At 37.4% G+C, this 19,964-nt stretch overlaps 1 protein-coding gene and 1 long non-coding RNA gene across 2 annotated transcripts in view; one reads left to right on the top strand and one right to left on the bottom strand.

The window, feature by feature from the left end:
• LRBA (LPS responsive beige-like anchor protein) overlaps positions 1–19,964 on the top strand; it is a 526,673-nt gene that overhangs the window by 380,446 nt on the left and 126,263 nt on the right. The window contains exons 45-46 of the mRNA XM_037141420.2: positions 8,028–8,168; positions 9,101–9,220. Of these exons, the coding sequence (XP_036997315.2) occupies positions 8,028–8,168; positions 9,101–9,220 (261 nt within the window). The remainder of the gene's footprint in view (positions 1–8,027; positions 8,169–9,100; positions 9,221–19,964) is intronic.
• Positions 10,364–18,182, bottom strand: LOC128626319 (uncharacterized). Its single transcript, XR_008390248.1, has 3 exons — positions 18,008–18,182; positions 12,062–12,207; positions 10,364–10,630 (listed from the first exon to the last, which is right to left on the bottom strand). It is a non-coding gene; the product is annotated as an uncharacterized LOC128626319 (long non-coding RNA).

Here is a 19,964-nt window from a genome sequence, read left to right as displayed (position 1 = left end):
TTTCCGTGACTCCAATTGCATCTGTATTAGACTCTCTCATTTTGTCCCATAGTTCTCGGTTACTCAGTCCTCTTTGGTTTTCATTTGTTCGTCCTCTTCATTTTGGATAATTTTTATTAATGCACCTTCAAACTTGCTTACTCTCTGCTATGTCCAGTCGCTCATCAGCTCATCAGAAGAATTACCTCCAATATTTACTTCAAGCATCTAAATTAAATTCTTTTTCTGTAGTTCTCAGCTCTGCTGAAATTTCCCACCTGTTTATGTAAGTTTCCACCAGATCATTTTTGAGTATACGAAGTATAGTTATTTTAAATATCCTGTCAGATACTTCTACCCATCTGCATTATTTCTGAGACTGGTCCTTTTGGTTGCTTTATCTCTTCATAATGGGTCATTTTTTCCCTTAGTTTCTCAGTGTCTCATAGTTTTTGGTTGAAGGCCAGTAAGATCTGATAGGAGTACTATTTTATGCCCAGAAAGGCGGGGGCCTCCTCCACGTCAGCCAGTTCGTGTCGGGAGTTCAGTTGGTCTGGTCAAAAGAAGAGCTCCGTTGAGTCTGTTGTTGTCATTATTACCATCAGTGCAACGCCGACTTTGAATTCCCAGGTTTGAACTCGTCCCGGGGGAGGCCCCGAGCTGCCGCTCCTGCTCTGGCCTTCAGCGGACCCTCTGCACGTGAGCCACCGAGGAGCTTTCTCTTTTCCTCTGGTCTCTCACTGGTTTTCACAGCTAGGTGTTTGGGGGCCCTGTCTCACAGGTAAAAGCCTTAAATATTGGGGTGCTAGACATGTGGTACAGAACCTTCACAGCTTCCCAGGGAAGCTGTGAGTACAGAGCTCCCTTCCAGTTCATGTCACCGAGTCAAAGGTGGGGTCCACAGCAAGACCCCACAGCCCTTCCTCCTCTGTGGGTTTCCCCTTGTTTGCTCAGTGCGTGAGAGCTGCTCAGCCAGTTTCTGGATTTCTTTCACAGGGAGTTTTTCCACCCTGCAGCTGTAGATGAGGTTTCCTTGTGGGAGGCCACCATCTTGGACCAGAACTGCTGATTTTAATGGTCTTAAATGATTCTGGTTGCAAATGAGTGGTTTTTGATATATCAGCTTTGGGACTCTTGGGTGTTTATCATTTTTACAAGTAGGACTTTTTCTTTTATATGCTTTGGATTCTTAGGATTGCCTTTTGGGTTCTTCGACCATTTAGCTCAACACTGGCATTGGATTGTCAGATTATGTTTAATCAATTTCTGTGCCATTTTCAAACTCATATAAAAACCTGTAGTAAAAACCACTTACTATAAGCCGTAACTGAGTAACAGAAGTGTAAAGACACTGCTGCTGATCTACCAATGTAAGCATTTGAAACGATTTAGATTCTACATGCACAGTAAGTAAAATGAAATGCTTTCTTTTCCCCGAGATGTGTTTGTTAAATTGAAGTAGTATAGTGAGTGTATGCTTAATGCCCCTTGCAAGAAAGTGTGTTTTCAAGGGATTGAGAACTGCTGTGGTCCTCGAAAACGAAAGTGCTTGTTTGTTAACTCTAAAAGCCACAGTAGTGTGCCGATGACATTTTTTTCTTGACAATATTAAATAAAATGGAGAATGCATGAGATAAGTGCCGAACCATTTCAGCCATGTATAGCATCTGACGGGAGGCCCTAAAAGCACAGGCTGAGTAAAAATGCTGATCAGGCTCTTCGTTACACTTGTCATTTGGATAAAAGAGCTGTTCCAACGGACACAAAATAGTTGCTGTACCTCCTAACAGCGGCAGCATTGCTTAAATGACACAAGCTGTGTGTTTGTTTTCTTCTCTTGGGGGGTGGGGGAGAAAGGCAGGTGGTGGAGATACACAGAATAAAATGCACTTGAGTTCATGGGTGCAGGTATACAAATACAGAAAATTTAAGAGGAAAGTAAAGCAGTACACTTGATGACAATACTTACCTTTTTGGTTTACTTTTTTTAAAAAAAGCTGTTTTTGCCACACATATTTTTTGGTGTCCCAGGACAAAATATTCACATTTTTCCCAATTATAAAGCCTCTGTTAAAGTGATATTCACATATATTAATATGTGGGGATAAAAATGTGAATAGCATTTTTTCAAGTAAGAGAGTCTAAACTTCCCATGAAAGGATTCTAATGAGCTTACACATTTAGCACAATATTTTCATCCATCCACACAGCCCAGATCATTTTAGGGCTCACTAGTCCGTTTAATCAGGGTCAGCTCTGAGTCTTGCTCTTGCCACCAGCTTGGTAACCAGCCAGTAATAGTTGCTTAACTTCTCTCAGACTCAGTTTTCTCACCTGTAAATTGGGAATGCTAGTAGATTTCTATATTAATGGGGGTGTTTTTTGGTGAATGTAATGACATAATTTTTTAAACATTTTATTTATTTATCTTCAGAGAGAGGGGAACACAGAGAGAAAGAGATGGAGAGAAGCATCAATCTGTGAGCAATGTGTGGTGCTCCCTATGAGAGACTTGGCCCACACCCCAGGCGAGGGCCCTGGCTGGGAATTGAACCAGCAACCCTTTGGTTCACAGGCCCGGGCTCAATCCACTAAGGCACTCCAGCCAGGGCTATAATGGCATAATTTTTGTAAGACTGAGAGCCATCACTTATATCCAATAAATAGTAGCATTGTCATCAGATAGAATGGCCCCTTTAATCAGCATGTAGTTATTTCCTGTAATCTTCTCAAACCAAATTATTACTCCCTAATCAGGAATGACCATCTTTTATGATGTCACATTTCCTGATAGCCTGCCTTCTTTCTTCCCCTAAATTAGATGAAACTAACATTTTAATATGACATTTTTATAACATGAACATTGAATTGGTGTAATACTGAGTTTAACCAGTCTCTCTCTCTTTTTTTGTTTTTCCTTTTTTTCAGCAATGGCTCTCTTTTAGTATCTACAGGGCTTTCCTGCTTCCAGGAAAGAATACAATTTCTTTTGTCCATGACCTCTTAAATGCTGTAGGACAGGTTTTATGTGTAGTCCTGGAATTAAAGGATGTTTCCCCTTTCTTAATGGTACCAGATGAAGGTGACACTCACAAATGGCTTTGGGCTGGTCATCAGGATCCTGAGCAAGACCCTGAAAGTAGTTCTGCGCCTTTGCCCACCCTTCCTGAGCCCCAGGAACTGTGTCCTTGGGTCACATTCTCCTTTAGCATCTACAAGGGCCCTGTTTCTGAATGTCATGCTCCAGAATGACTTTTCTTTTTATTTCTTTCATCTTCCTCTTTTCTGCTTCTCATCCTCACATGTTAGGGCTTAATGATGTTCTAAAGAAAACCTTCACAAAAAGATGTAAAAACCTCTTTTGAGAGTTGGATTTTAAGAAGTTTGTTTACCCAAGCAAATCTCTGCCCTGTGAAATTATTCATATTCCTTGTCAATTCCCTGTAATTTTCTTACTGTAATTGCTGTAATCATGGTCCAGCAGTTTGGAACATTTCACTTCTAAAACATTGACATAAAATGGAACAGTTCACATATAAACCTCAAAAGCAAGGAGGAATTATGTTGATAGTGATAATAGCAGTTGTATTTACTGAGCACCTTCTTTGTGCCAGGAGCTCATCTCGGTACTTTACATATATTATTAGCCTTTCAAGTCAATCCATTAAATATCATGCTTAAAAATTGAAAATGTAAGAAGTTGGAAATTTGTCAAAACTAGGAAAGACAATTTGTAATACAACAAGTTTAGGTGGATAAAATGGTCCAAAGACTGTATTTTGAGAACTGGGTTTTTGTCTCCCAGATTTATATTGGTTTTGAGCTATGTTGCTTAAGATACTTCTTGTCTTCATTATTAAAACAGGGATTTCTAGCTCACATATTTTTTTATGAGAATGCATTATAATGCTTTATAAATTACAAACTGTAGGTTGGGATATTATTCTTTTGGGAGATGGATATTAGTATCCATCTCCCAAAAGAAATTTTAAAAAAGAAAGAGAAAACTTAGACTGTATCAGCACTACAAAAGCCTTTTTTTAACAGCTAACTCTTACTAGTGATTATATGAGAGAGTCTGTCCTTTGCCCTTGAAGGGGTCTGAGAATTCAAAACTATTTGTTTTTAATAAATGTGGAAGATGTTCACAGCTTGACATTTCACATATTTTTCACAGTAAAATAAGGGGAGGGTCTTGAAAGTTAATCTGCTTTTGCTTACTTGCCTGAGGCAGGTAGAAGAGTGCAGTTTGCTGGGACTGCTGTGCACTGTCAGGCTGGGCACACAGTGCCCAGCACGTTCGCGCCCATGGAGGGCCACGGGGTTCATTTTCTCATAGATGCCACTGATTTCATCAGGTTCGTTTAACGGGCTTTCTTAAATATGCTTAAGTCAGCAGAAAGATAACTATTATTGCTAATAATTGACTGTGTGTCCAGCTCTGAGCTGGGCACTGTAGATGCAGTGTTTTTGTTCCCTTACAATGAGAAAAGTTACTTCTCGAAGAAGGTAATAAGGTGTTTTTATTGCAGTAACCTTAAAAATCTGATTTAGAAAGTTTTGTTTTACACATCTTGTTCAGAAAGGTATCATTAGTAGTTCTCAAACAGTATACTTACAACCCTAACACAGTTGTCAATTCTGCTATTTGTGAGTTAAAACATTCTAAGTATAGTTGGTTTTTTTTGCTATTTGTACATTTTCAAGAGTTCTGGTGTTCTCTTTTCTTTAATGCAAGTTATTTCTATTTTTTTAATGTAATGCTTATTGTGGTAGTTTTATACTCTAATTTTTAAATCATTCTATTCCAAAGTTCTTTCATTATTTTATTGATTTAAAAAATCTTTGACAGTTCTATTTGTTAGTCTTATGTAATGTCTGTAATTACTTTTCTGCATCCTAGAGCTATTTATGTTTACCTGGCTATGAACTTGAATTATACCTCTCTAATCAATACTTATTTCTATTGATTTTTTAAGGAAGTTATCATTTTAAGTGACCAGTGTTTTTTGCTCTTATCCCTTTAATCAGTTTGCTGATTTTTTAAAATACTCGGCCAAGCTTTAACAGTTAAGTTGTACAAAGAGCTCTCTGTGAGATGATGGTGCTAGGCATTTTTCTGAATTGCCCTCCCATTGGTACTCCTAACATCCTGTATAAGCAAGAGGAGCGCTCAGCATTGGCTTTTAGTTCTTTTGTAGAGATGAATAAACATCTTGAAATGCTGATTTAGACAATGTTTTAAAAATGCTATGATGCACTTTGCTGTATGACAGACTCTTGCTTAGTTAAATGTTTTGCAGCATTATAACATAGTTGGATTCAGCTCATCTTTTAAAGCAGTTGTCAGGAAAATACGGGCCAGCATGGTAGAATGTATTAGCTCAATACATTGTCTCCATTTTATTATGAAGCTGCTGAGGAAGCTGTGATATACAGCACTGTCATTACAGATCTGTTGTTAGGACGGTTCCACAGTCTTCTTTGTACCACCATTAATTTATAGCAGTAAACAATATGTAGCCTTCCAACTGCAGCAAAGCAGAATCTTTTAATGAGGTGGATGTTATTACCACAATAAATCAGTGCTTTCGCGTAATGTATAATTCAATGTGTGTATTCCCACTGTAACTTCTCTGAGTAAGCTGATAGTGTATCATTGTCATTGCACAGCTCCACTGGTCTTTTTTTTTTTAACCTTCTTTTATTTGGGGACTTCTTTTTTATATGCTTGCAAATAAATGTGGTATGTCTTGATAGCTGTCCTCTCGCAGGCTTCAGAAACCAACTGTAACAATAACAGCCAGAATCGATACTGTGGGTTCTACCTCTATGGATCTCTGTGCAATGCCATTTTTTTTAGATGCTAGTGGAATCAATCCTAATTGGTTTTAGCATTATATTCAAGAAACGTGATTCTATAACTATTGATTTTGGGGGTGTACTCATTTGGAGAGTAATAAAAATAGGAGCAGATAAAGCGACTACTTAATATGCTGCAGAACCATACAAAAGGATCATTGATTCTATTTTTAATTCACATAATTTGTCTTCCACTGATTTTATTTCTTTTTTCCTTTTGCATAGCTCAGTCTTTAGGGACAGCAACTAAAATCCATTTAAAGGAATTCAAAATTGGTTCTGTAGCAAAGATTTTTTGAAATCAGTACCATTCTTAACTGGCATAAATGTAGAAAATTAGATATAATTCTTTTCTGAAGAAACTAATGCTTTAAAAGATGATGTTTTAAATCAGTCTGCTGTGACACTGATTTAGAATAGTAATCAACTAAAGATTTTTAAATATTTGCTTGTGAAGTTAAAAAATGGCTTGAAATAAAATGCTGATTAGAACATTTCAAAGCTATTGAAAGAGAATGGTGCCAAAGATAAACAGTTTTGAAAAAAATAAATGTAGATGAACTGATAAATTTTAAATGTTGCCTAAAATCACATATGAACATGAAAAACAGTTTAAAAATAGTTTAACATTGCTTCATATTCAATAGACTGTCTAAATGTATCATTTTTAAACCAGTATTTTAAAATTTATTTTACATTACCATTTCTTCCCATTAATAATCAGATATTTCCTTTCTGTTATGAGGAGTGACTAACTCATAGGTTTTCTTTCACTAAAGAAAGTAATCTGACATGTTTTTCAGTGGGTTGGCACTTAATATTTTAAATAATCAATAAGCATTTTCTATAAGTCAGAATTTTTTATGAGCATTGTTGCTTAAAACAGTTGATCTTAACACTTCCAGCCCTTAGAACCCTTTGAAAATCTTTCCCCCCTTTTTATTGAATTTATTGGGGTGAAAATCTTAACCTCTCACTATATCTTCCTTTAGAAAATGTTCGTGTACATCGTCACACATAATGTGCGTGCTGTTCAGTGGAGCTCAGGTGCTCCCTGAATAACAGCAGCAGCAATGATAACGTCTATACAGCTCTTCTCTGACACCGGCCAGAGCGCTGGGGTTTTACAGGCTATTGTTTTATTGAAACTTGACCCCAGTTCTAGAAGCTAATCTTAAACCCAATAGATAGCATTCGCTGGGTGTTTTCAGGCACAGTTTGCAGGACTTTACCTGTGCTGACTCATTATATTTTCCAAAACAACCTTCTGAGTGGGCGCTACTGTGCCCCAGTGAGCCCACGCTCTTTGCCACTCTGCTGTGCTGCTTTCCGGGCCTGTGCTCCAATGCATTGTTTCTGGCATACGCTTGCAATCTGTCTGCAGTTCTTCCTATGTTGTGTAGTGTTATATTTCACACAGGCATGTTTTTTTCCTCAAAACTCTGGTTCCGCTCATACTGAAAGAAATTTCTAGGTTTCTGTCTAATCCCCTTTCCTCGTAAGCTCCTCCTCGCACTCACCACTCCCTCCAGTTTCATTCTGTCCTTGTTTCAGAACCTTTTATAAACCAGTCCTCCAGCTTCAAGATTCTCTTTCTGGTTGTTGCTTCTGATTAACTAAATAGAATTTTATAGGTGCTTTCAAAGTATTATGTAGTTACCTTTTTTTGTTAAATCTTTACCCAAGGGTCTGTTTTTTATTGATGTTTAGAGGGAAAGGAAGGGCAGGGTGTAGAAACAAATATTTGAGAGAGAAACATCCATCCAGTTGCCTGCCACACGCACCCCAACTGGGGATCTAGCCTGCAAGCTGGGTATGTGCCCTGCTAGGAATCAAACCTACAACCTTTTGGTGTTTGGGATGATGCCCCAAGGACCTGAGCCACCTGGTCAGGACCACGTAATTGTCTTTTTGAAAATGCTTGCTACAGGCTGACTAAAGACTTTGATTCAACAAAAACTAGACTTAGAAATGACAGGTTTCTCCATTTATTTGTATGGATGTGTTTAATCTTCATTGATAATAAGTTTTTCTGCTGTCTGAATGTAACAATGTATTTTAGCTCAAATAGTTCCTATAGTTTTTAATTCACTTTTAAACTTGCTAAAATGACACATTTTAAAGAGTGAAAGAGATAAAAGATACTTACATTTGTGTTCTTACTTCTTTTTCCTCCCCATTGGCAGCCAGTAGGAGCTTTGAATCCAAAAAGAGCAGCGTTCTTTGCAGAGCGCTATGAATCATGGGAAGATGATCAAGTCCCTAAGTTCCACTATGGTACTCATTACTCAACTGCAAGTTTCGTTCTTGCATGGCTGCTAAGAATAGTAAGTTCAATTTAAATAATAAACTACGAATAAGTAAGTTCAGTGTTGTAGAGAATAGGCAGTCTTTTTTGAATGTTTTTTTCAATGACAAGGTTCTAGTTGTATCTCTATATCCCACTTGCTGTGTATTAGCGTAGAATTGCCTTAAAAATGTTTCACCTCAACCTGTGTGATCTTCTTCCTTAAATTTGCCTGTTCAAATGGTTGCTCTCCTACCAGATTCTAAACTGCAACATAGGTTATAGTCAAATGCTATCTATTAAGATAAGTAAAATTTCATTAACACAGATGTATATTCATATACTTAGGCACTTTCGTTGCCCCAAATGGAATAAGGTATCTTTGTAGGTTATTCCAAGGCTGCCATGTATTGATAATATATTGGTTAAACAAGAAATGTTTCTGTAAAATGGAAAGGTGATTCATCTACTGGAAAGTAATTTCTTTGGGAAAGCATTAGCAGCACATCATTAATTAAAGCTTGTTAGAAGGGTACAGGCAGACATAAATCCTAGAAGTAATTTATAGTGCTTAGCTAATTTCAAGCAATTATCCACTAATATGTGTTTAAGTGTTCTTTAACTAAGAGGAGGCTTTTAAATCTTCCAAACATTTTTCTTTTCTTAATCATAAATTAAATATTGAGTTGTAACAATAGGAAAATTACATATTTGACAATTTCCCTGTGCTATGAAGAAAATACCATCTAATTTATGTCTGAATGTTATTAATAAATTACTCTTAGAAGGAAAAGTGAAAAATGTTGCACATACCAAATTTTGGAAATATTTTTTTTGAAAGAAAATGATTTGAGAGCACATATTCCTGGCTAATATGTATCAGTCAGTAGAGTATTTAGATATAAAGATTATAAAAAACACATTTTTATGCATGAGGGGAGGTACTGATTTTTTTAATTGCTAATTTTTTAGGAACCCTTCACAACTTATTTCCTAAATTTGCAAGGAGGGAAATTTGATCACGCAGATCGAACTTTCTCATCAATTTCCAGAGCTTGGAGAAACAGTCAGCGTGATACATCTGATATCAAGGTACAGAAATGTTTCATTTTTCAATTATTGCCCATGTGTTCCTTGTTGAATGAATGTTGACAATTCCTCTTTTGCTGTACAGCCTAAAGATAAGCCTCAGAAAGGAGGTCTTACGTAAGCGGCCAGGAACCACTGTACAGAATCTGTCTGTCTCTTTCTCTCCCGTCTGTCTCTGTGCGCATGTCTGACTCTTCTCTCTCTGTCTCTTTCTTTAGTTGTGGAGCGGCGGTTTTTTCTCCTCTTTGGAGTCTTTATTTTTAAAGAAAAATTTATTACAGATGTAAGGAAGCATGCTCAATGGATATTCAAATTCAGAGTATAAAATTGACATATAGTCAGAAATGTACTGTGAGAAAAATCTCAAGGCTTTTATTTTTTTTCATTTTATGTCAGAGACCCCATGTGTCTATTCTTAAGGTGGTCATCTTTTACCTGCTGGGGGGTCTGAACGCACACCTGACCCTTACCAGACTTGCCCACAGGCTCAGAAGTACCGTAACTTACTTTCAGGACATAGTGTCTCTTTTGGTGGGGTATTGATGTCAGTTGCTCTTGAATGTAATGACATGTGCCCTATTGCAAAATTCTTATAGTCTCATGAAGACATGTAAATAATTATACTCTATGGGAGAAAATGGTGAGTTCTATGTGGGATATGTTGGGGTTCAAAAGGGAAGTTACATTACTAATGTTTATGGTTTTATAGAGTACTTTTAAAAAATTCAATAAAATGTGTTCACATACTTTCTTAGAGTATATCATTGCTTCTATCAAAGATATTTGATTAAACCAGATTTCATCTATGAAGAAATAATCATATATATTGGGACATCTGTAGGATTTTTTGATATCACTAATAATAAGCTATAGACTACTCCTGAAATGATATATCACACTCTAAGAATCATCAGTAGATAATTTTGGAATGACTGTTAGATAACATAATAGTTAACATATTTAATAATTGTTACTGAATTCCACTTCTGATCTTGCATTGTGTAATTATCTAACTCTCTTGAGAAGTAGTAGGAGATACAGACACGTGAAAACGCTGATTGGTCGGACTTTTTGTTCTCAGATTGAACAATTGTAAATTTTTAAAAATTTTATCAATTTCTTAATTTATTAAGCATGTAACGACCAAGTTCCAGCTGCATTCTTAGATTTGACACTAGCAGTGTAAACAATAGCAAAATCATGAATTGAACATTTTTCCCTCCTGTATTAGAAGGTAGCGCTGTCTTTAACGCTCTCCCTCTGTCAGAGCCAGACTCTCTGCTCGGTGCCGTGTCAGGCCGGTGGTGCAGGTGACCGAGCCGTGTAGTTTTCTCGTCCCTTTTTTTCTTCAATATTCTTTAATTAGCACTGCCTGGTTCACTTTTTTCAAACACTTCCCTTAAAATACCCCACCTGTTAAAAATAGATAAATATACAACATTAAAAACCAAAAAACCAAAATGCTCATGAACTGCTTTGCTTTCCTCCTTCCCTGTTTTGCTCACTGGTTTTCTTCCTTCACAGATCATAAGAGCTTAAATTTATCTCGCTTTCCTCTGAACGCCCCAGCAGACTTTAATAAAATCACGCCACTTACTAGACAGTACTAGAATTTCAGGTCTGCTACCATGGTACTTAATTTCTAGCTTTCTTGCAGTGTCAGATAGGGCATCTATATGAAAAAGTCGAGAACAGAGTGAGGGAAAAGTTTAAAGAAAAATTTAAAGTTCCACGGGTCAAGTTGATTGGAGCCTGATTAGAAGTAGAGCTTCATTCTTAAATACCATTTCGTTATGTTGAGATACACAGAAATTCTCTTCAGGACGAACTTTGCTGAAATCTGCTTGCCCTTCTAAGAAATATGAATATTCTCCTTTTATGCTTTTACCATAAAATATGTGTAGGGTAGATAGGACATTGATAAATTACCCCATTTTCTATATTGATAACCAACTAATTTGGGCCCTACCACTTAGTGACTTTTACACAATATATTTGAAAAATACACAATATACTGTTACTGCCCATCACAGTGTTCCACCCATGGCCCAGGATGGCTGTGAATGCAGCCCCACACAAAACCATAAATTTACTTACAACATTTTGAGGTTTTTTTTGTTTTAATTCACGTTGTGTATTTAATTTGTGGCCCAAGGTAACTCTTCTTCCAGTGTGTCCCAGAGGCACCAAAAGGGTGGACACCCTAAAGTTATGCCTTTTTTTTTTATAACTTACATTTTTAAAAGTGTTATATTTTAATACTTTAAAAGCATGTTTAGATTATTATATAGTATATGAGAATAAATATGAGAAAGCATATTTGAATCACTATAATAGTGCAAACATTTTATTGAGATGAAGCATATTTCAGTGGAATTATATAATTATAGTTTCATTTTTATTTGTATTGTCTTAGAATTGGTAGAAACACAGAGGAAAATGGTGAACAGTAGAGAAGGGGATAGAGAAATGTAAGGGTGGATTCTAAAGTATTACCTTGATTGATATGTTCTTTAAAGTGTTTTTATGCTATTTTACAAATATGAAATTTTGTGAGGCAAACAGAAGATTTATTTATTTTTTCAGAACATAATAATATAACATTTTTAGTACTTAACCTTTCTTTCTTTTTTTTTTTTTTTTTTTTGCTAAAGGGGAACTGTCACTTTAATATCTTAGAATCCCTATTTCTTGCATTCTGCTAATACTGAGAGAGTAGTTTTCTAAAAAGTGAAGTTTATTCCTATCAGCTAAAGGTAAAAATGTGATTATTTTTATTCCAGAGAAGAGAACGACCTTGTTAGATTCCACTAAAAGCAGTCTTTCATCTTCAGCATGACTTACTATTTAAGGTTGGGGCATCATTTGTCTTCCTGTGTGTTCCTGGTGGTTCCATTTGAGGCCGGGCCCTCCATGTCGCTTTCTGTTCTGCCTGGTAGACAGTTCAGAAGCGTTGCTCAGTTCTCTACGCAGGCCCACCACGCTGTCCACTAGAAATATAATGCAAACCACAGGTGTGCGCCGTGTAAACTATTTTAAATTTTCTTAGAGTTGCATTTTAAAAAGTCAAAGTGAAATTTTAATAACCTGTTACCTGGTGCATCTAAAATACTTATTTCACCATATAAACAATGTGAGATGATTAATTAGGTATCTCGCATTTTTTCTTTCATACTGAATCTTTGAGATCTGATGTGTATTTTCAGTTACACCGTGTAAGTATAACCACATTTCAAGTGTCAGATAGCCACTCGTGGCTGGTGGCTGCCGTAGTGGGCAGTGCAGACATCGGGCGTTGCTTCAGAAACCACCAGGGGACAGCTCGGTGCTTACGGAAAGGTGACGCCTTCCCCTCTCTGAGCAGCACTTTCCCGATGCCCTGCTTCATCGAAGTATGAGCTGACAGGTAGTGGCAGTAACAGGTAGTTTTGAGGACTGGAGTAGAAGGTGCTAAAACTGGGTTGGAGAATCATCACTGTGATAAGTAATAATGTTTAATCCTCAGCAGGCTCTTCGTTTCCAGGCTTAAAAACCCACTTAAGTGGGGAAACTGAGGTGCAAAATGGGTAACTGTCTTCAGCCTGAACTGTTATGACTAAATTTTGTGGAACAAATCACAGACTCTGGAAGGTTGAATGAATTTCACGACATAATCACATCTAAATATTAGGCAAATCTCTAAGCTTTTGTAGATAGTGTGTTCCTTTCAGGCACTTTAGCATCAATACATTAACCTTAATGGTCGAATACAACCTGAAGCACCACAGTCGAAACCCTGTGCCATCTCTCCTGCAGAATGATTGACTGTGCGGACTGGAGCGGAAGCAGTCGCAGCTGCCCCCAAGGCTCACTAGAAAGTGGGCAGGAGTAAAAGGGAGACAATTGGCGAATCGTATTTCTCCGGAAGCTCAGAATTTAGTGCAATGATATGTTACTGAAACAACCTTTGCTAAAAGTGAAATTAGAGTAAAAAGTTTGATACAATGCTGAGATTGCATTCAGTATTTAAATTATTTACTTTAGGCCCTAGTTGATGCAGCACCAGATAAAACATCATCGATGTTTCCTGCACTGGAGCAGATACTGACAATGAAACTGTCTCAGCAGTTCTGTGTAACAAGGACTCTATGGGCTCATAATACAGCATCTGAAATGCGGAGAAGGGAGAGGAAAGGGGAAATCCAGGGCCTGCATTGTGGGGCCGTGAACTCTTTCTGTGGTGGGGAGACATAGGGTTGGGGGGGAAGCAGAGGTGTGACAGGAACAGGTGCTGTGGTTCCAGGAGATGCCGATGGCTGGTGTTTGAATGCAAACTGTACTAGGGGACAGTCTGTGAGCCGTTAATGGAATTCAGCTGGAGGCAGTGGACACTTAAACTCAGTGAGTAGTGATAAGGACACCAGAGAAATGTGGATGAACTTAAGGCATTTAAAAGGTAAGAATTGTTAGGGTTTGCAAGTTGATTTGTCTTCAATGAGAGAGAAAGACAAATCAAATTCGACTTGGGCACGTGTGTAGAGAACACAGAGCGCAGATTCAGTTACGGCCCAGGTGTCCAGCTTCCATGCCCTCGGGGGAAACGTCCTGTGGCAGGTGACTTCAAATTTCCCCAGACACATTTAGTTAGCTCAGCATTTATTGGTTGTGTATCTTATGCAGCATATAACGGAGTGCACTTGGGGCTAAAAAGTTAAGATAAACACAAGTCTCTACTTCACCTCTCCAGGTGAGAAAGACAGGATTGCATCAAACTATTTGCAATACAAATTAGGCAGTGGTAAGTGCTAAACATAGATAAAAACAAAATGGAATTAATTCTCACTGGGGAGAAGGGGTTGTCAATGAGTTCACAGAACATGTACTATTTGAGTTGTATATCTTAAAAGATGCAAGGGAATTTTTATCGTAAAAGACGCAGCAGACCCCCTTAAATCGATGCACACTTGGGACATTTCTCCTGACTCCCTCCTCACCATCTTTATTTGAACATATAAAATGTACCCTACACTTAACACATTCAAAACCAGATTCCTGATATTTATTCCTTCACGCCTGCTCTTCTCATAGCCCTCCCCTTCTTAGTAAATGGTTTTCCAGATGAGTAAGAGCTGCAGCCCTTATGCTGTAAGAGACCCGAGGTTGCCTCCTGTTCCCTCCAAAATCCTGTTCCCTCTTGACCCCTCATTGTACTGTTTGCCCTTGCTCATTCAATTCTAGCTGAACAGGGTCTTTTGGGGATTCTTCAGATATTCTAGGTATCTTTCCACCTTGGAGGCTCTGCTTTTACTTTTTATTTCACTTGAAAAATTCATCCAGAAGTCTTTATGGATTTATTTCTTCCTTCCTTTCATGTCTTTGCTTAAACATCACCTTCTTACACGGCCTTCTCTGTTCTCTCTATTCAGAGTTACATCCCTCAGCCCAAGCACTTTTACTCCCTAGTTTTATTTTTCTTCATATCACTCTCCATCTAATATCCATATATTTACTTGTTTGTTTATTGTGTCTCACCCTCTGGAACATGAGCGCCCCCTGAGTGTGAAATCTAGACTCTTGCTCATTGCTTTATCCCTAAAGCTTAAAACAATTCCTGAAACATAGTAGACACTAAATCCAATATTCCTTAAACGAGTGCACTAATGACATGTAGAAGAGTGTTCTGAGCCCAGAGACTCACAGGAATGAAGTTAGGGAAAATGCTTTGCACGTTAGGGCATGCGTTCTTGGTCTGCTAATTGGTCTTACGGACTTGGTGTACAGGGAAGAAGGAGAGATGCCAAAAAGACCTGCGCTCTAATGAGAAGACTCTTGGTAGCGTTCTGAAAATATTTGACTTAATGCTGTAGGTCAGGTCAGCAAAATGTTTCTGTAAATGGTCAGATAATGAATATTTTTCCACTTGAATTCTGTGCCATCTCTGTCATAGCTACTCAGCTCGACCACTGCAATGCAAAAGTAGCCAAAGACAACATGTGGACAAATGAGTATGACTGAGTTCCAGTAAAATTTTATTTATGAAAATAGGTGACGGGTCACTTTTGGCCCGTGGGCTGCAGGGTGCTAGCCCCTGCTTTAGCAGTGAGAGCGAGCACCGGTTTTTGACCAGCAGCACCACGTAACTGGGGAAGTGCCTTGGCAGCAGCGTTTAAACTAGATCCAGGGATGGGGAAGGAGGATGTGAGCCTGAGGCAGGGAGAACTGTCGGAGGTCATTGCAGTTCCTCAACCAACCAAGGGGATGAGGTCAAGGGACAGGTTAAAGTAATTCTCCAGGACATGGCATTTGGTGACTACCCACTACTTTATTAAAACCAGTCTTGTCAGGGTCATTAATAAATGATTTCCATGCTGTCTAATATACATTTTCAGTTCTGATCTTACTTGATCTGTCAGCATTGTTGAAGCAATTAATTGATTCATTTTCCTTAGAATGTCTTCTTCACTTGGTTTCTGAACTAAGGATCCACCCTCTTCTGGCCCCATTTTGTTTTTCCCAGCCTTCTTTACCGGACTATCGTGTTTTCATACCCTACATGGTCGGATTACCCTGGGGCTTGGTCTTTGCATTGTTCCGCATGAACTCTTGCTCCCTAGTGATTGCACCTCACGTCTTGGCTTGTCCGTGAATTTTAGATTTATACAGCCAGGTCACAGGCATTTTTATTGCCTACTTCTCTACCCCAAATGAAAAAAAGTCCTTTCTTCCCTCAGTGTTTGCTATCTCAGTAAAACACAGCACCATTTACTGAGTTTGCTCGGGCCTTTAGGAGGCTTAGAATCTTTGATTCCTCCCTTTCTCACACACAGCACGCTTCCCAGCTTCTCAGTCTGCAGAATATGTGCAGAATCTGCCCAGTTATCACCACATCCATCCCTAGCACTGTAGCCCAAGTGACTATCATCTCTCACTCTGCTGTTTTCCGTATGGTGTTTTCTACACATGGCACAACAAGAATGATCTTTTTGTATTATAAATAAGATCGTATTCCTCTGGTCAAATCTCTCCAATGATGGCTCAACCAAGAACAAAATTCAAGTCCTTAATTTAGCCACTGAGACCCCATGGTATCTGGTGCTTCTCCGACTCCTCATCTGCTGCAGCCTTATTTGCCTTTGCTGTTGTTCCTGCTCAAACATGCCATGCCCACTCCTGTTTGGGTGGCATTGTTTAAAAGGTTTCTGTGCCTGAACCATTTTCCCCCAGGTGTTTGCTTTGCCCATTCCTTTCATTCAGGTTTCTGCTCCAGTGCCACCTACTCGGAGTGGGTTTACACTGAACACCCACTCTGAAATCATTCTGTGTCCCCATATCTTGTTCCATGCTTTTATACAGTATTTGCCACTATTTAGCATGATACACATATAGTGGTTTGTTTGTTTGTTTGTTTATCTCCATCACTAGCAGTCTATGAAAGTGGGGATTTTCTGTTTTATCTCCTTTGTAACCGTAGCATTTGGAATATGCCTCGCAATTAGTTAGAAATCAGCAAATATTGACTGGATGAAGGAATGAATAGATTTAAAGATGCCAGAAAAAGAGAAGTCAGGGAAAGAGCCTGGGAAAAAGGGAGAGTTCATTGGAGGAGAAAGGATAGAGTGTATGGCCACCCCAGCCAGAGGGCTCAGCAAAACCCCAGTGGATGTGAGCTCCACAGGGAATGGGTTATAGCGCCCTGTATTCTAGGCAGGGCTTTTCTGGCCACGAGAAAACTGAAAGCTGCCTGTCATCTGCTGACTGAGAGTTGTTAATAAATGCAATTTTCTCTATTTTTATATTTAAGATGGATTAAGTTCTGTACATTGTATAACTTTACAAAAGAAGCCCATATGGACATCTCGTCACTGGTCATACCTTGTACACTCAATTTGAAAATCCATCTTGTAATCTGTTGTGTATTGTTAGTGATGAATATAAAATTTATATTAAGTTATGAAATTAGGCTCAATACAGCATATTTAATACTTACAATTAAATAAATGGAATGTAATTAAATCCTAAGATACTACGAAATAATATTTTTAAATAAATGGCGATCATTAATATTACAAGAATTAGTTTTAGCTTTAAAAATTAACCCTTAAAAGTTTTAAATGCCCACATTTGTTAAAGAATATAAAATGGAGATGATCATAGAATGGTTTTATTTGTGTCTTGTGAGATTTGTAAAACACGAGACCTTTGACTTGCCCTATTCTACCTCCGAAATCCCAGGGGTCTGTAATTTGAAAGATTAAGTTAGCTTCCTTTTCCCCTATGCGCATACTGCCCACCGTAATACATTGCATGGATGCTGACGGCATCCACGTTGTAGCCATTTGTAAGTAAGTGTTTAGCTACAGAAAAACATAGTTGCTGGAAATATATTTCTTGATGCATTTGTTTTAAAAAACCTAAACTTTAGTGATTGGGTAGTTTTATTTTTCTTAGTAAAAATAAATTTATCATTTCTTCCTATTTTTCAGACATATCTGTAAATAATTGAATATTTTTAAATGCTAAAGGAAACAATTAAATTCTTATTCTTTTCCATATAGCCCTTGTACATTTCTGGCTCATGTACTCCCTCCCTCCCTTTCTTACTCCCTCCCTCCTTCCCTCCTATTCCTCCTCTCTTTCTATTGTTTATTTTTCTGCAAGTTTCTCTTTTCCCATCCTCCTGTCTCTGCCTTCCACGCGTCCACTTTAGCGTGTGCTCAAGCCGTCTCACCTCTCTCTTAGCAATATGAAACATTTACACTAACTGAACTAGCCATCTGTTCATCCTTGTTTTTACACATGACTTATACATACCTTGCAGACTTGTTAATTTCACCACCTCACTTAACTCTTTTCTTCACGTATCAGTGGGTTAGATGACGTATCCATGTGCAGCCTCACTTAAGTCAACGTTAAGTGAAATAACACAATAGAAAACCAGTTTTACCATAGGCTGATTGATACAAGCAAGGGTTGGGTTTCTAGTGTCTCCTCAACAAAAATGTTATCTGAGGACCTGCTGTACTTTTTTTCCTTATCTTTGAACTTTGTACTTTTGTGTCTACAGTGATTTGTTTTTGTTCTTTGGCGAAAAGTATTTGAAACACTGAATATTTTTCTTCTTGCGTTACTTATATACTAGGCAGGAAAAAAGTCTTTTAAGGCACTTAGAAAATGTTCCTGTCATCCTGAATTATAAAAATGTATACACATCAGCTGTGATTTGTTATTTTACGGGTGATCAAAAGACATTTTGGTTACATTAAAAATTTAGACTGTTCATTAATGTGTTCATGGACACTGATATTAACTGTTCTCACCCATACTCATAGCGATATGTACTTATTTTACAACTTTTTCAGAAAAAAGTTAAGGTGGGCATTTAATTTATGTCTTCTCTTCTGATAGCTACAGTGTACATGTTGTTTGCATTGTTAATGTTTACTAACTCTTTCCAGGTTACAGTTTTCTTGCAGATAGGGTCCTGGAAAAGCAACAGGCTCAGTGAGAATGCCCAGTCCCAATATAGAAGTGAAAAATGTGTTGAAGGCAGAAGACAGCTATAAAATATTGAGGGTATTCATCATGAAGTTAGATACACTGAGCCATACTGTCATTGCTAATAAAGAAGAATAAATTTGTTTTAAATGTGATAGTTACTTAGTAGGAATTATGAAGTCTCAAACATTTTTGTGGACACATGAACTTTTATAAGTATGTTGCATTAAATGCTCATAGAATTATGTTAAATGCTTTCATAAATGAACATAATTCAGTGAATACCCTTTTCACTTTAACAATCAGGCAAGTTGAGACTATAATTTGGGATATTTATCAGGGATCACATTAATGATGATAATAATAGCAATAAGATCTTATGTGCATATAGAATTCTATATTATCTCATATTGGCCTCACAGTAACTCTGTGTTTTAGAAATTGCAATGAAGGGGAGTAAGGGTCAGAAAAATTGAATTAGTTTAAGGACATGTGACCAGTAATCTGAGTAGACAAGACTCAAATCCAATTATTGTCCTCACTATATTAGATTGAGATAGATTATCTATTATCTATTGGTTTGTAGTCTCTGATTTTTCTTTATTTTAATGCATTTGCAAAGACAGTTTTCTAATATTTAAAACCACATGGTATTTATGGGATCTTTATACAAGGGCTATAGGTTATTTTTCTTTCTCCAATTTCAAAAATTAATGTTATGTTTCTTTTACTAACAAAAACATTGTATTTTATCTACTGAGTAAGGAAAAACTAAATTTCATCATCAATTTGAAAACTTTCAGATATGCAGTCCACTTAAAATGACTTAGAGGTACAATTCAACTCTGAGTTTTTAAAAAAACTATAATTTGTGGCCTAAAAAATTAAATACTTGAAAGTTGAAATGTATCAAAGCATATACATTATTTTTCCGTAATATATTTACTTTTTTGTTCATTAAAAAAGCTTATATTTATATATATTTTTCTTTGATAAACTATTATTTCCTAGTGGTGAGAAGCCAAAATTTCACTTGCACATTTGTGTTACCATCAATGTACCCAGAATAGTGTGCATTAAATTCGTTACCTCACTATGGTGCTGGCATTTGAGTTGGCAGGATTTCATATTTTAATAAGAATAAAATAAAAATTTAACTTTGGCCGTGATGGAGCATCTTCCTTTTTATTTCAATTTTGATTATATTGTTGCTTTGGGTTAGTAGATTAGTATTTGTGGTGGGTGCCAGGTACGTTTGAAGTTAATGGTTTCA

Source organism: Artibeus jamaicensis, unplaced genomic scaffold (genome assembly GCF_021234435.1).
Source record: "Artibeus jamaicensis isolate MK-2021 breed Jamaican fruit bat unplaced genomic scaffold, CSHL_Jam_final scaffold_537, whole genome shotgun sequence".
In the NCBI taxonomy this organism is placed as follows: Eukaryota; Metazoa; Chordata; class Mammalia; order Chiroptera; family Phyllostomidae; genus Artibeus; species Artibeus jamaicensis.
Note: the sequence above shows the minus strand (reverse complement) of the source record. Positions and strands in the feature narration are given on the sequence as shown.